General features: G+C 40.9%; 1 protein-coding gene across 1 annotated transcript; it reads right to left on the bottom strand.

Moving 5' to 3' along the window:
* Nucleotides 1-11,124: 11,124 nt before the first annotated feature.
* On the bottom strand, nucleotides 11,125-14,536 carry LOC130272553 (protein spinster homolog 1-like). The gene is made up of 2 exons (XM_056518403.1): nucleotides 14,439-14,536; nucleotides 11,125-12,691 (listed from the first exon to the last, which is right to left on the bottom strand). Exon 2 carries the CDS (start codon nucleotides 12,664-12,666, stop codon nucleotides 11,152-11,154), a length of 1,515 nt encoding a protein of 504 aa, XP_056374378.1. The 5' UTR covers nucleotides 12,667-12,691; nucleotides 14,439-14,536; the 3' UTR covers nucleotides 11,125-11,151.
* Nucleotides 14,537-17,367: the final 2,831 nt, after the last annotated feature.

The raw sequence follows: 17,367 nt of genomic DNA, 5'->3' as shown, positions 1-17,367 counted from the left end.
TTATAAGAAAAATGGACATCCCAAATAAATTATATATTGATTCACATATACATTATTTCTACTTTATGTTGGCATCATAAAGTTGACATGTTTTTGCTTTTGGAAGACATCAGAGAGCTTCAAAGTTCAGCAGCCATTTTCCAATTTTTTCCAAAATTTTTAAAATCGGAATTTTTCACAGACCAGTTCAGTTTTGAAGTGGATTTGAGGGGCCTTTAAATTAGAAAAACCCCATAAATAACCCCATTATAAAAACTTCACCCCTCAAAGTATTCAAAATGACATTCAATAAGTGTGTTAGCCCTTTAGGTGTTTTACAGGAATAGCAGCAGTGAATGAGAAAATTCTAAATCTTAATTTTTTACACTCGCATGTTCTTGTAGACCTAGTTTTTGAATTTTTACAAGGGGTAAAAGGAGAGAAATCACCCTAAAATTTGTAAACCAATTTCTCTCGAGTAAGAAAATATCTCATGTGTGTATGTCAAGTGCTCTGTGGGTGCACTAGAGGGCTCAGAAAGGAAGGAGCGACAATGGGATTTTGGCGAGTGAGTTTTTCTGAAATGGTTTTCGTCGGGCATGTCACATTTAGGAAGCACCTATGGTGCCAGAACAGCAAAAAAAAAAAAAAAAACACATGGCATACTATGGGGGCTTTGTTCTGGCACTATGGAGGTTTTGTAAACACACATGGCCTTCACTTCTGGACAAATTTTCTCTCCAAAAGCCCAATGGTGCTCTTACTGTTCTTAGCATTGTAGTTCGCCCGCAGAGCACTTTTCATCCACAAATGGGGTATGTTTTTACTCAGAAGAAATGGGGTTGCAAATTTTGGGGGGCTTTTTTAGGGTAACATCAGCATTTTAGTTAAAAACATTTTTTTTTCATTTTCCCATCCAAATTATACGAAAATTCTTCAAACACCTGTGGGGTATTAAGACTCATTACATCTCTTGTTATGTTCTATGAGGGGTGTAATTTCCAAAATGGGGAACTGAACTTTAACCCCCCCACCCCTGATCTGCTATTGGTCGTTCCTACCACCTCTCTCCTATCCCTTCAGGGGGATCGGGGATATCTTATTTTCTGGGTCACCGGAGATGCGTATGACTCGGAATCGCCGAAGATCGCTGGTCTGAATTGATTACATGGAGGGGTCTAAGGAACCCCCCAGGGGATTGCACAGGGTGTCTGCTGATAGATATCAGCAGTCATCCCGGTCCGGTCCTTAAGTACCAGGTCGTCGGGGCGTACCTGTATGCCCTGGGTCCCTAAGAGGTTAAAGTGGTTGTCCACAGGATAGGAGATAAGTGTCTGATCGCGGGCGTCCAACTGCTGGGACCCCAGCTCTCTGAGAAGTGCTTTTGCTGCATACGGCATGGGCTTCATTAATTTCTATGGGAGCACGGGTGATGCACAAGTACAGCAATTGCATCTCTTTGGCATTCCCATAGAAAGGAATAGAGCACATGTATTCTGCAGCATGTGCTTCTCTTAGAGAGCTGAGGCTATGGGACAGGTGTCTTATCTCCTACCTTTGTAGATAAGATAAGTTGTCTTTCACTGAACAACCTCTTACATATTGAAAGCAAATTTTGATTTACTTTTAGTCATAGAGGGACATTTATCAATGATGCTTAGCTAAGCAAATTCTGAAGGCATTTTGTTTTGCTTTAGTTTTGCTTATGTGCTGCATATTTATCATACTATCACAGGGATTGATAATTTTGGAGAAGATAAGCAAAATAAAAAGTGAGACTTTTTTGCGACATCTTAAAATTTGCTCACATACAGGAGTATTGTACTCCAGGTCAGACCCGGAGCAGACTTCCAACAAGGGGATTGCGTAGACTTAGTTGAATAAAATCTAACAGGTTTAGTTAAAGTGAAATGCAAATTCTAGAGAAATACCTACATAAAGTGAACTTATATACTCCTGAAGCTTATGGTATTAAGGTTTAAAGATTGAATAAAGAAAATAATTAGTTCTGAAGGCGTCTCTTCCCAAATCTTGTCTACCTAACATTTCAGTCTAGTTATAGTCAGTCGGCTAAAATGTTGATAGATTTTATAGTCTTAGTCACATAACTTAATTTTCATTTAGATTTCGTTGTTGACTAAAACTATGACAAAAATATTAGACTTTTAGACGAAATGAACACTGATAAGGACCTTTACCTTGCTTTCTGTTTAGTTTATGATAGACATATGTCTTGTTGATGAATCTGGCGCACTCTACTATGGACATTTATCAAAGGGTTTAGTCAGGTTTTCTTTACTATAATTGTCGCAAAATTGTCGCAACGCGATTTTTCGTGCAACATTTTGACTGGAAAGCGAGAAAAGCAAGTTTTCCCAAAAATTACTACGTAGTAATAATTTTAAAATGGACTACGGGTAGTCAGGTATTTATTAACTGCGACAGTCGCAACTGTGCAAAAAAAAAAACAACAGGGTTAGAAATTGACTAAATTTACTCCAGCTCAAACATGGAGCATAAAAAGCTACTACCAAAGTAAAAAAGGAAAAATTGCTTACGAGAAAGAAAATTATCAACAGGCTGAAACCAGTTGATAAATAAGTCACACATAAGCAAAAAAAAAAGTAAGGAAAAAATTACTAAAAAAAAGAATACATAAGCAAACATTGATAAATGTCCCTCTATATGAGTATATGAGGGAGATCTACTGTTCCACTAATAAATCTCCCTTAGGGTAGGGTCACACGTGCGCATTTTCCACAGCTGATTTTGCCACCTATTGACTTCAATGGGTAGAACAATGTGCAGCAAAATATAAAGTAAATACGAAAATTAGAGCTTCCATATACGCAGATGGTGGATGGACCTAAAATCACTGCAGGTTCTATTTAAAAAAACAAAAAAAAAGCAATGAAAAATGAAGGGTCAATGTGAAAAAATTGCTAGTTATAAAATATATTATATGTTTCCTCCCAGGGGCGGACATATCGCCTGTGCAGCCGGTTCAGCTGCACAGGGGCCCAGCGTGAGAGGGGGCCCGCTGCCCTCTCCAGGTCCGGCCCCAGAGGCGAGCATTAGGCCACATACCACCGCATACTCCCCGACCACAGCAAGTTTGACAGCACCCGGATGGACGCTGCATTCAACCACCCCTGCAGCCAGTGGCGTCTCTGGGGGGGGGGGGGAGGGGGCCACGGCCCCCCCTACATCATGATTGCCCCCCCCCCCCTTGTGCCCCCCCTAGCAGCAGTAGTTCACTAGCAGCTCTCATGGCCACCAGTAAGGGGCCCGAGCCCCCGCTGCACCCGACGCCCACCATCTACTCCGGCATCCTTTTTTTAAATAAATCTTCAGCCTGCAGCCCTGTCACCACGCAGGGGCCGCGCTATGCAGACTGGGAAGAGCAGACAGGAAGCTCCTCCCCCTCTCTCACTCCCCTGTATACTGCTGCTGGACCTTGTGGAGCAGGCCCGCTGTGTGTATACAGGCCCGGACACCACCAGTATGGAAGACTTACCTGCCCAGTGCCCACTGCTGATGCTGCCCTTTTAAAGTAAGTAACTTGCTTGGGGGAGAGGGGGAAAGTTGTAGGAGACAGTGGGAGGTAGTTCAGTGTTTCCCAACCAGGGGGCCTCCAGCTGTTGCAAAACTACAACTCCCAGCATTCCTTTGGCTTTATGAGCATACTGGGAGTTGTAGTTTTGCAACAGCTGGAGGCCCCCAGGTTGGGAAACACTGATCTATCTATCTATCTATATATCTATCTATCAATCTATTATATATTTATCTCCTATCTATCTCATATATATCCATCCATCCATCGATCTATCTATATCCATCTATTTATGCATCTATCTATCTATCTTTCTCATATCTATCTATCTATCCTCATATCTATCTCATATCTATCTATCTATCTCATATCTATCTCATATCTATCTCATATCTATCTATCTCATATCTATCTCATATCTATCTCATATCTATCTATCTATCTATCTCATATCTATCTATCTATCTCATATCTATCTATCTATCTATCTCATATCTATCTATCTCATATCTATCTATCTATCTCATATCTATCTATCTATCTATCTATCTATCTCATATCTATCTATCTATCTCATATCTATCTATCTATCTATCTATCTAACTCAGATAGATGAGAGATAGATAGATAAATAGATATGAGAGATAGATAGGTAGATGGATGATATATAGATAGATAGATACATAAATATATATATATATATATATATATATATATATATATATGTTTCACCTATATCCTTGTGCTGGCAGTGTGCTGCTGCATTCTTCTGTTGCTGTATATCTAGCCTAGTAGCGTTCACCTGTAGGCCAGGTCCTTATAATAGTTTGGTATCAACTTATTCTTTGTCTGTATTGCACATACGGGGGAGTGGCTACCTCCATGTTGGCCTTGCACCCCACCCACCACTATCAGGTGTGTATATAAGGTGGCTTGGATGTTCCAGATCCTGCCATGCTTACTGAACTGTTCACACAGAGGCATATTCACAGTGTAGGGTCCGTCCCATGAGGCCACCTTATCGCGGTGGGACGGTCCAAGCTATTTGACCGCCGGCGGAGACAAATTTGCGAGCTAAGTGCCTCACTATTTCATAGTTTCACATTTGCATCTATTACACCATAGCTGTATAGCTTTCCATGTTTTAACTGCATATTCATGTTTCATCTATATCCTTGTGCTGGCAGTGTGCTGCTGCATTCTTCTGTTGCTATATATCTAGCCTAGTAGCGTGCACCTGTAGGCCAGGTCCATATAATAGTTTGGTATCAACTAAAGTGCTGGCTGACTTATTCTTTGTCTGTATTGCACATACGGGGGAGTGGCTACCTCCATGTTGGCCTTGCACCCCACCCACCTCTATCAGGTGTGTATATAAGGTGTCTTGGATGTTCCAGACCCTGCCATGCTTACTGAACTGTTCATACAGAGGCATATTCACAGTGTAGGGTCCGTCCCAAGGAGGCTACCTTATCGCGGTGGGACGGTCCAAGCTATTTGACCGCCGGCGGAGACAAATTTGCAAGCTAAGTGCCTCACTATTTCATAGTTTCACATTTGCATCTATTACACCATAGCTGTATAGCTCTCCATGTTTTAACTGCATATTCATGTTTCACCTATATCCTTGTGCTGTCAGTGTGCTGCTGCATTCTTCTGTTGCTGTATATATATATATAGATAGATAGATAGATAGAGAGATGATATATAGAAAGATACATAAATAGATGGATAGATAGATAGAGAGATGATATATAGAAAGATACATAGATATGATATAGATAGATGATAGATAGATAGGAGATAGATGGATATGATATAGATACATTTATATGATATAGATAGATAGCTCAGTTTCCCAACCAGGGGGCCTCCAGCTGTTGCAAAACTACAACTCCCAGCATTCCTTTGGCTTTATGAGCATACTGGGAGTTGTAGTTTTGCAACAGCTGGAGGCCCCCCTAGTTGGGAAACACTGATCTATATCAATCATCTATTATCTATCTATCCAAAAAAAGAAAAATCAAGAGACCAACAGCACACAGAAAAATTAGTGCAAAAAAGGTGGAGATTTATTGCATTATCCCAGTGTACAAAAGAAGCGACGTTTCAGCGACCTCTCGTCGCCGTTCTCAAGGAGCTTGTACACTGGGATAATGCAATAAATCTCCACCTTTTTTGCACAAATTTTTCTGTGCGCTGCTGGTCTCTTGATTTTTCCTAGTACAAGTGAATCTCTCACCAAGGTCCACACCCAGCGTGCACCATTACATTGGTTTTCTTAATTTTGTTGTGCTGCTCTTCTGGAGTTTTTTTTTTTTTTATCTATCTATCCATCTATCTCCTATCTATCTCCTATCTATCTCCTATCTATCTCCTATCTATCTATCTCCTATCTATCTATCTCCTATCTATCTATCTCCTATCTATCTATCTATCTCCTATCTATCTATCTCCTATCTATCTATCTCCTATCTATCTCCTATCTATCTATCTCCTATCTATCTATCTATATCATATCTATCTATCTATCTATCCATCTATCAATATCCATCTATTTATGTATCTATCTATCTTTCTATTTATCTATCTATCTCAAATCTATCTCAGATAGATGAGAGATAGATGAAAGATAGATAGATATGAGAGATAGATAGATAGATGATATATAGATATAAAGATAGATATGAGATAGATAGAAAGATAGATTAATAGATGATAGATAGATAGATATGATATAGATAGATAGATGATAGATAGATATGATATAGATAGATAGATGATAGATAGATATGATATAGATAGATAGATAGATAGGAGATAGATGGATAGATAGATGATTGATAGATAGATAGATCGGTGCTTCCCAACCAGGGGGCCTCCAGCTGTTGCAAAACTACAACTCCCAGTATGCTCATAAAGCCAAAGACATGCTGGGAGTTGTCGTTTTGGAATAGCTAGAGGCCCCCTGGTTGGGATACACTGATCTATCTATCTATCTATCTATCTATCTATCTATCTCATATCTATCTATCTCATATCTATTATCTGTCTATCTATATATCTATCTATCTATATTATCTATCTATCTACAAAACTAAAGATCCTGTGGCACTCCCAGAAAAGGTGCAAAAACAAAGTGTTTTATTCCCCCATGTATGTGTGACGTTTCGATAGCATCCCGCCATCTTCATCATACGTACAGTTGTACATTCTGTAGTCTCTGTGACATCACTGTGCTTCATAATAAACTGTGACATCACTGTGCTTCATAATAAACTGTGACATCACTGTGCTTCATAATAGACTGTGACATCACTGTGCTTCATAATAGACTGTGACATCACTGTGCTTCATAATAGACTGTGACATCACTGTGCTTCATAATAGACTGTGACATCACTGTGCTTCATAATAGACTGTGACATCACTGTGCTTCATAATAAACTGTGACATCACTGTGCTTCATAATAAACTGTGACATCACTGTGCTTCATAATAAACTGTGACATCACTGTGCTTCATAATACACTGTGACATCACTGTGCTTCATAATAAACTGTGACATCACTGTGCTTCATAATAAACTGTGACATCACTGTGCTTCATAATAAACTGTGACATCACTGTGCTTCATAATAAACTGTGACATCACTGTGCTTCATAATAAACTGTGACATCACTGTGCTTCATAATAAACTGTGACATCACTGTGCTTCATAATAAACTGTGACATCACTGTGCTTCATAATAAACTGACATCACTGTGCTTCATAATAAACTGTGACATCACTGTGCTTCATAATAAACTGTGACATCACCGTGCTTCATAATAAACTGTGACATCACTGTGCTTCATAATAAACTGACATCACTGTGCTTCATAATAAACTGACATCACTGTGCTTCATCCTGTAATTTGATGTCACTGTGTATAACAACCCTGTAGTGACATCACAGTTTATTATTCTTGAATGCTGACTTCACTGTGTATATTTTCCCGGTACAATGACATCCCTGTATAGTTACCCTCTACTGTGACAACACTGCGTTTATTAACCCTGTAGTGGCAAAACTGTTTATTGTCCCTGTACAGAGACATTACTGTTTATATTAACTCTGAACTGTGATGTCACTGTGCATATTTACCCTGTATTGTCACTCGCAGTGCAAGGTAAATATGTACAGTGGCATTAGGGTATACAGGCTTAATATATACAGTGATGTCACAGTGCAGTGTAAGTATCAACAGTGATGTTGCAGTATAGAGATAACACACAGTGATGTTATAGTTCAGAGATAATATACACAGTGATGTCACAGTGCAGGGATAATACACACAGTGATGTCACAGTACAGGGATAATCTACACAGTGATGTCACAGTACAGGGATAATCTACACAGTGATGTCACAGTACAGGGATAATCTACACAGTGATGTGACAGTACAGGGATAATACACAGTGATGTGACAGTACATGGATAATACACAGTGATGTGACAGTACAGAGATAATACACACAGTGATGTCACAGTACAGGAATAATACACACAGTGATGTCACAGTACAGGAATAATACACAGTGATGTCACAGTACAGGAATAATACACAGTGATGTCACAGTACAGGGATAATATACAGAGCGATGTCACAGTACAGGGATAATATACAGAGTGATGTCACAGTACAGGGATAATATACAGAGTGATGTCACAGTACAGGGATAATACACAGTGATGTCACAGTACAGGGATAATACACACAGTGAGGTCACAGTACAGGGATAATATACAGAGTGATGTCACAGTGCAGGGATAGTACACAGTGATGTCACATTACAGGGATAATACACACAGTGATGTCACAGTATAGGGATAATATACACAGTGATGTCACAGTACAGGGATAATACACACAGTGATGTCACAGTACAGGGATAATATACACAGTGATGTCACAGTACATGGATAATACACACAGTGATGTCACAGTACAGGGATAATACACACAGTGATGTCACAGTACAGGGATAATACACACAGTGATGTCACAGTACAGGGATAATATACACAGTGATGTCACAGTACAGGGATAATACACACAGTGATGTCACAATACAGAGATAATACACACAGTGATGTCACAGTACAGAGATAATACACACAGTGATGTCACAGTACAGGGATAATACACAGTGATGTCACAGTACAGAGATAATACACACAGCGATGTCACAGTAGAGGGATAATACACAGTGATGTCACAGTACAGAGATAATACACACAGTGATGTCACAGTACAGGGAGGGATAATATACACAGTGATGTCATAGTACAGGGATAATACACAGTGACGTCACAGTACAGGGATAATACACAGTGATGTCACAGTACAGAGATAATACACACAGTGATGTCACAGTACAGGGAGGGATAATATACACAGTGATGTCATAGTACAGGAATAATACACAGTGATGTCACAGTACAGGAATAATACACAGTGATGTCACAGTACAGGAATAATACACAGTGATGTCACAGTACAGGGATAATATACAGAGTGATGTCACAGTACAGGGATAATACACACAGTGATATCACAGTACAGGGATAATACACAGTGATGTCACAGTACAGAGATAATGCACAGTGATGTCACAGTACAGGGATAATACACAGTGATGTCACAGTACAGGGACAATACACACAGTGATGTCACAGTACAGGGATAATACACAGAGTGATGGCACAGTACAGAGATAATACACAGTGATGTCACAGTACAGGGATAATACACAGTGATGGCACAGTACAGAGATAATACACAGTGATGTCACAGTACAGGGATAATACACAGTGATGGCACAGTACAGAGTTAATACAAAGTGATGTCACATTACAGGGATAATACACAGAGTGATGGCACAGTACAGAGATAATACACACAGTGATGTCACAGTACAGGGATAATACACACAGTGATGTCACAGTACAGGGATAATACACAGTGATGTCACAGTACAGGGATAATACACACAGTGATGTCACAGTACAGGGATAATACACAGAGTGATGGCACAGTACAGAGATAATACACAGTGACGTCACAGTACAGGGATAATGCACAGTGATGGCACAGTACAGAGTTAATACACAGTGACGTCACATTACAGGGATAATACACAGTGATGTCACAGTGTAACCATCTCACAGCCGGACCACCATGTAATTTCAGCAGAAAATAAAGCAGGGCCTCATGTTCCAATTTCGCCTAAGGCCTCACAAAGTCTAGAGCTGCCACTGGTCGGCCCTACCATGGGACACGCTGGTACCATAAGTCCCAGGTGGCACTTTTCAGGGGCGGCATTTTGCTACCCCCTTTTTTTTTTTCTTTGTGCCTAGTAGGTTCATGGTAGGGTTGGCGCCGCCGCTGCTCACTGTCCTAAAGCAGCTGCGGGGTATAATAGCGCAGCGGGCACTTTAGACAGTGAGTCTGCCTCCGGCCGACCGGGGTCTGACGAGGGACGTCGCACAAGTGACGTACTTCTGCAGACCCGCTCAGGAGGACGTCAGTGACGTCACTCGTCAGGCCGCTGCCGGAGAGGAGAAGCGCTGTGCAGGGCAGGTAAGTGTGTCTCTGTGTGTGTCTGTGTCTGTCTGTGTGTTTGGGGGGGCTATGGCTACCTAATGTGGGATAACTATGCTACCTAATGTGGGGAAAGTATGCTACCTAATGTGGGGAAGCTATGCTACCTAATGTGGGGAAACTATGTTACCTAATGGGGGGAATCTGTGCTACCTAATGTGGGGAAACTATGCTACCTAATGTGGGGAAACTATGTTACCTAATGTGGGGAATCTGTGCTACCTAATGTGGGCAAACTATGCTACCTAATGTGGGGAAACTGTTACCTAATGTGGGGAAACTATGTTACCTGATGTGGGGAATCTGTGCTACCTAATGTGGGGAAACTATGCTGCCTAATGTGGGGAAATTATGCTACCTAATGTGGGGAAACTATGTTACCTAATGTGGGGAATCTGTGCTACCTAATGTGGGGAAACTATGCTACTTAATGTGGGGAAACTATGTTACCTAATGTGGGGAATCTGTGCTACCTATTGTGGGGAAACTATGCTACCTAATGTGGGGAAACTATGCTACCTAATGTGGGGAAACTGCTACCTAATGTAGGGAATCTATGCTACCTAATGTGGGGAAACTATGCTACCTAATGTGAGGAAACTATGCTACCTAATGTGGGGAATCTATGCTACCTAATGTTGGGAATCTATGCTACCTAATGTGGGGGGCTTGAATGAGCTGCGGCATATGGGAGGCCTTAATAAATAGTTAGAAACTTATACAGCAAGTGACATATGGGGGTCCACCTGAGTAAGTGACACATGGAGGGGGGGTGCTGAACAAGTGATGTTTTTTTTTTTTTGGGGGGGGGGGCACAGGCACATTCTTTGCACAAGGGCCCTCTGCTGTCTGTGTCCGCCCCTGGGTAGAGAATAAGGGTTAAAGTGGAACATAGAACAAATGCAGTTATTTTTTTCTTAATTTTTTTTTTATGAAGTAAACGAGATAAAGGTAAGCAATGACTTTTCCTCAGTCTGAAGTGCGGTCCTCATCGGCAGGAAGCAGTGAGGAGGAGGAGGATGACGGAGGTTCTGATTCCATCTCTGCTTCTTTTTCGTCCCTCTCTATATATAGGGCCGTGGCCATGAAGAAGGCCCCTCCGATGACTGCCATTATGGTGCAGGTCATGAGGGCATACTCCAGGCTGCGGTATTTCAGAAGAGGGGATTTGGCATATCCTCGTTCGTAGGTGTCAGATATCAGGCCGATGAGGTACGGGCTGCTGGCGTCACCTAGGAGGTGATAGATTGTCATCTGCACGGCCAGGGCTGAAGATCTCCTCCACGGAGTTACTACTTTTAGTATAATGTCAGATATGAGGGTGAAATTTACTGACAGAAGCGTCTCTCCGATGAAGATGAAGATGTTGGTGGCAACGAGGCTGATGTTGCCAAAAGTCAATGCCAACAGAAGAAAAGGGGCTGAGAGCATCATCGCGCATCCACACACAAGCGGGTCCGCCCGTGGGTTGGATTTGCGATATCTTTTACTTATCTCCGTCCCTGCTACAACTCCCAGAATGCCGGAAACGACTGTAACCACACCAAATATTAGGATGTCGTGATAGTCACACGGTTCAGCACGGCAAGGGTCCTTCTCTTGTAGGAGTGTTCGTGCGTGGGTCAGGTATGACGGACCCCATACACCTATGGCTCCCACTATGAAGGATACAGCCGTCGATCCCATGGTGGTTAACATGAAGCTTCGATTTTTAAATAGTTTTTTCAAATCTGTCGCCCATTTGGCAAACTTCTGGGATTTGTTGTTCTTCTTCCCGTTTGTAGTCGTTCTTGGAAGCTCCTTTGTGACCAAAATCATCAAAGCCACAGCTATGAGGCCCAGGCCAGGGGTGACCCGAAATGCCCAGTGCCAATCGCCCCTTGCTGCCTCAGTCACTTTGGGCCCGATGATGTATCCTAGTCCGCAGCCTACAGGTATGACGGAGTAAAACACGTTCAGCATGCGGGTCCGCTGGTCACTTGTAAAAAGGTCTGCAATGATGGAGGGGGCGATGGTGCAGAAAGTCGCCTCTCCGGCTCCAACCAGTCCACTTGTCAGCAGGAAGAGCACGAAACACCCGTCAGGGATGAATGACAGGGTAAGTGTCATGCTCAGCCAAACGATGACTCCTGCGCAAACAGTATATTTCTTATTACAGTGGTCGCCCAAATATCCGGCAATTGGTGCGACCAGCACGTAGCTTCCAATGAACAATGTATTCAATAAGCCGGACAGACTAGCATTGGTGTCATATGCTTTCTGTATATAAGGCAGCACCCCCGCCACGCTGGAGCGATTTGCATAGATGAGCAAATTAACAAAGGCGAGGATCACTACGGTGATGATGGAACGTGCGGTGGACATCACGCTTAGAGATGGCAGGTTCTGCCTCTCAGGGATATCGCCCTTTTCTACATCCATATCACTATGGTCCTCCATTGCTTCTTCCTCCTCCTTCAGCAATGGGTCTTGTGGAGAGGCCATGGTCACAGGTCAGAGCCTGAAAACACTAGAGAGAGAGAGAGATAAGTGAACACATTAGACAACATGTCATCATTCCTGTAATTATGCAATAGATCCTTCATACAGAGCAGAAATGTCCAGCACAGAACCACAAGATAACACTAAGACCATCGCAGCCTCAGAAGAAGATGCTTCTCTATAAGTGTTTTATATGGAGACGTCTTCCCTGAGGTTACCAATGTCTGATAACCCTGAACCTGTCCGGTCCTAGTAATATCTAATAACCCTGAACCTGTCTGGTCCTCGTAATATCTGATAACCCTGAACCTGTCCGGTCCTAGTAATATCTGATAACCCTGAACCTGTCCGGTCCTAGTAATATTTGATAACCCTACACCTGTCCGGTCCTAGTAATATCTGATAACCCTGAACCTGTCCAGTCCTAGTAATATCTGATAACTAGTGTTGCTCGCGAATATTCGCAATTCGAATATTATTCGCGAATATCGCATATTCGCGAATTCGCGAATTTCGCGAATATAGCGCTATATATTCGTAATTACGAATATTCGTTTTTTTTTGTTTTTTCTTCACAGCACACATCACAGTGATCACCCCTCTCTGCTTCCAGCTTGTGTGGTGTAAAGAAGGCTCTAATACTACTGTGTGAGACTGCCGAACGAAAATTCGCATATGCGAAAATGTAGCATATGCTAATTTTCGCATATGCGAATTTTCGCGTACACTAATCTTTTATATGTTAATTTTTGCATATGTTAATTTTCGCATACGCGAATGTTCGCATATGCGAAAATAAAACGGGGCTATTACGAATATGCGAATATTCGAGAATATATGACGAATATTCGTCCACATATTCGCGAATATTCGCGAATTCAAATATGGCCTATGCCGCTCAACACTACTGATAACCCTGAACCTGTCCGGTCCTAGTAATATCTGATAACCCTGAACCTGTCCGGTCCTAGTAATATCTGATAACCCTGATTCTGTCCGGTCCTAGTAATATCTGATAACCCTGAACCTGTCCAGTCCTAGTAATATCTGATAACCCTGAACCTGTCCGGTCCTAGTAATATCTGATGACCCTGAACCTGTCCGGTCCTAGTAATATCTGATAAACCTGAACCTCTCCGGTCATAGTAATATCTGATAACCCTGAATCTGTCCCAGTAATGGTGGATTATAAGGGCTTGGCTGTATGATCACTGGGCCATGTGAACTTCATACTGTAGATACAATTGGGCTATCCTGCTATATACATTTACTAATAATGAACCTACCCCACCTCATTGGGATCTATCCGTCCCCTATATGACTTTCTGCCACTAGTTGATTTGAAAATTTTCCCTTTCAGAGTACCCAGAGTATTTCTATTGTTAATACACACAGAATTCTATTATATAATATTATATTTCTGCCCTAATCTTTCTGTTATTCTTTTACTACACCACCAAATCTTTCTCATAGACTTATATCTTTTAGAACTTCATGAATTAGGACTCTTTTTCTTGGGGGCTTTTTTGGGCATAATTGCATTTTAGCAGTTTTGCAAGAAAAAGCTCTGGTCATGATACTATCTGTGCGTTTTATTATGTTTAATGCCTAAGCCAAGTATTGTCACAATGCTATGAGAAATATAACTTTTGTTATTTCTTTTGGAAATTCATTTCTTGTTTTTTTTTTGCTAAAAAAAAAAGCAACAGCACTAAAAAAAAAACTGTCAAACAAAAAGCCCTGTGTATGTATGAATAGAAGAGGCTGAGACTTACCTTGTGGTTCTCTCTTCAGACAAGGAACGGTCAAAATCTTGAATTCTCTATCGCAAATAGAAACTCTCTAACAAACACTTTGCACCACAGGTTGTGAATGCAAAACACACTGAAGAGACTGCACCCGGCGCGCACCTCCTTGTACAGCTTACGGTGACATCATCACAAGCATGTGTGACATCACAGGGTTCTAAACCATCTTCAGGTATGTGTATATCTGTATAGTAAATGTGAGTAGCCATATTAGTCCAGTGATGCAGATTGTAATGCCTTTTTTATTGGACTAACAGAATTTTGTAGAGACAAACTTTTAGGATTCCTCCCTGATAATTTATCAAGTCCTTTGATCATTAGTCCTTGACTATTGGACTTGATAAAGGGAGGAATCCTGAAAGCTTGTCTCTACAAAATTCTGTTAGTCCAATAAAAAAGGTATTACAAGAGACTGCAACATATTTTTTGATTTGTGTGTGTGTGTATATATATATATATATATATATATATATATATATATATATATATATATATATAGTTCCAAGCGTGAGTAGGTGCCTCCAGCTAGGGTCCGTGTCCAGGAGTTCCAAGGAAAATGCTGTGGCACTCAAGGTATGGTGAAAAAATGAAAACTATTCATCCCAAATGTGCAAAGAGCAAGAGACCATTGAAACGTTGCTCTTTGCACATTTGGGATGAATAAATAGCTTTCATTTTTTCACCATACCTTGAGTGCCACAGCATTTTCCTTGGAACTACGTATGCAGGATCCTGGACCCGGATCCTAGCTCTAGGCACCTACTCACGCTTTAGGAGTGCTGCTTTGTTCTTTGACATATATATATATATATATATATATATATATATATATATATATATAATATACACCTAGAAATACATCAAGTACATAAAAACATGTTAGAAAAATATTTCTCCAGGCCTGCCCAGTATATCCCCGTACTTCACAGTGTCTTCTTAGTTTATATATTTTAATCTTTTGACCTTTTAACCCCACTAGGACCAAGGGCATCCTGGGACTTAAAGGGGTATTCCAGGCCAAAACTGTTTTTATATATATCAACTGGCTCCAGAAAGTTAAACAGATTTGTAAATGACTTCTATTAAAAATGTTTAATCCTTTCAGTACTTATGACCTTCTGAAGTTAAGGTTGTTTTTTTCTGTCTAAGTCCTCTGATGACACCTGTCTCGGGCAACGCCCAGTTTAGAAGCAAATCCCCATAGCAAACCTCTTCTAAACTGGGCGTTTCCCGAGACAGTTGTCATCAGAGAGCACTTAGACAGAAAATAACAACCTTAACTTCAGAAGCTCATAAGTACTGAAAGGTTAAGATTTTTTAATAGAAGTAATTTACAAATCTGTTTAACTTTCTGGAGCCAGTTGATATATATAAAAAAGTTTTTGCCTGGAATACCCCTTTAAGATTGAACCGATTATTATTGATATATGTCATGAATGCATCAACGGTCAGATGGTCGGACGACCAAATGATGACCACATCGTCTACATACCTCCCATACCATGCGAGGCATGTGGAAAATGGATTGGTGTCAGAAAAACTGCTCCTCCCACTAAAAAACAAAAAGCTTAGCCCGAGCTGGTGATGACTTTGCTCCCATTGAAGCACCCGTGCGCTGCAAATAAAAATTGTTACCAAACATAAAATAATTGTGTTTTAACACAAAATCTACCACCTCAATAATGTAATGTCTCAAATCCACAGAATATTTAGAAAATCTCATCAGTATATCCGAGATAGCTGATAATGCCAGGTTTTTCGGAATACTGGAATAGAGCGATTCAATGTCGCAAGTAAGCCACGACAGAGAATCGCTCCATGTGAATTTAGTTCTTCTGACCAGGAGTTTACTGAAAATTCAGATTGTTCAGATACCACGGACACTAGCGGGGACTCAGAACCGCAATATGTGAACACTCACAAGAATCGCAATGCGAGAAGACAGTTAAAAAACGAGGAAGGCGCGGTGGCAGAAAACATAGGAAGAAGAGCTTCGGAGCGTAACAAGGACAAACGGAAAAAGTAATAAAAGAGGATTTTCAAGTCATTAACATTTCTGCACAAATCATTACAGATGAAGAAACCTCGGTCCTGTGGAAAGGACTTGGTTTCTCTCCTACACATCATTTTGATGTTTTTCGGACAAATTTGGATATAAATAAATTTGTCAGAACTTTAACAGTTAAGAAACATTTTTTTGTGGAAAATGCTGATGAACCATCGGACCCACCTCAACTTTCTATAAACCCCCTGATTTAACACTCATGCATACGTTAGCAGAACAAATTGCTTTTAGAGATCTCTGTCTCCTTGAAAATAGTGGGATATCAATTTGTGATGAAGTGAATACTGCACATACCTTCTCCACTAAAAACCTAAATTTTTACCCCATACAGACCAGACCAGCAATTTTTGATTGGTTCCAGGACCTTATCATGAAAGATTTGATTAATCTACAGTCAAAAGTAATGTCCAATACAACTCGTCCTAATTTGAATAAAAAGGAGGCTGCTGCCATAAAGAAATTAAAGAAAAACAAAAATTTGACAATCCGATCCGCCGATAAAGGCGGCTCGGTAGTATGTATGGACACGGGACTGTATATCAATTTAAATGAAAATCTACTATCTGATGATAAAACTTACCTTAAACTTTGTGGGGATCCCACTGAACCTTTTAAAAAAGAACTGTTGACTCTGTTGGAAGAGGGGAAAGCCAGATCTATTTTGACCCAAAAAGAAGTGGATTATATTTTCGTGCCTGCTCCAATTATTCCTATCTTCCACTCACTACCCAAGCTGCATAAGGACTGATTCCCGCCGCCGATGCGTCCGATTGTGGCGGGGATCGGATCCCATAACGAGCACCTATGCGAGTGGTTGGACTCAGTACTGCA

The sequence above is a fragment of the Hyla sarda genome, chromosome 5, assembly GCF_029499605.1.
Source record: "Hyla sarda isolate aHylSar1 chromosome 5, aHylSar1.hap1, whole genome shotgun sequence".
NCBI classification, from domain to species: domain Eukaryota; kingdom Metazoa; phylum Chordata; class Amphibia; order Anura; family Hylidae; genus Hyla; species Hyla sarda.
This window is presented reverse-complemented; position numbering and strand designations above follow the sequence as displayed.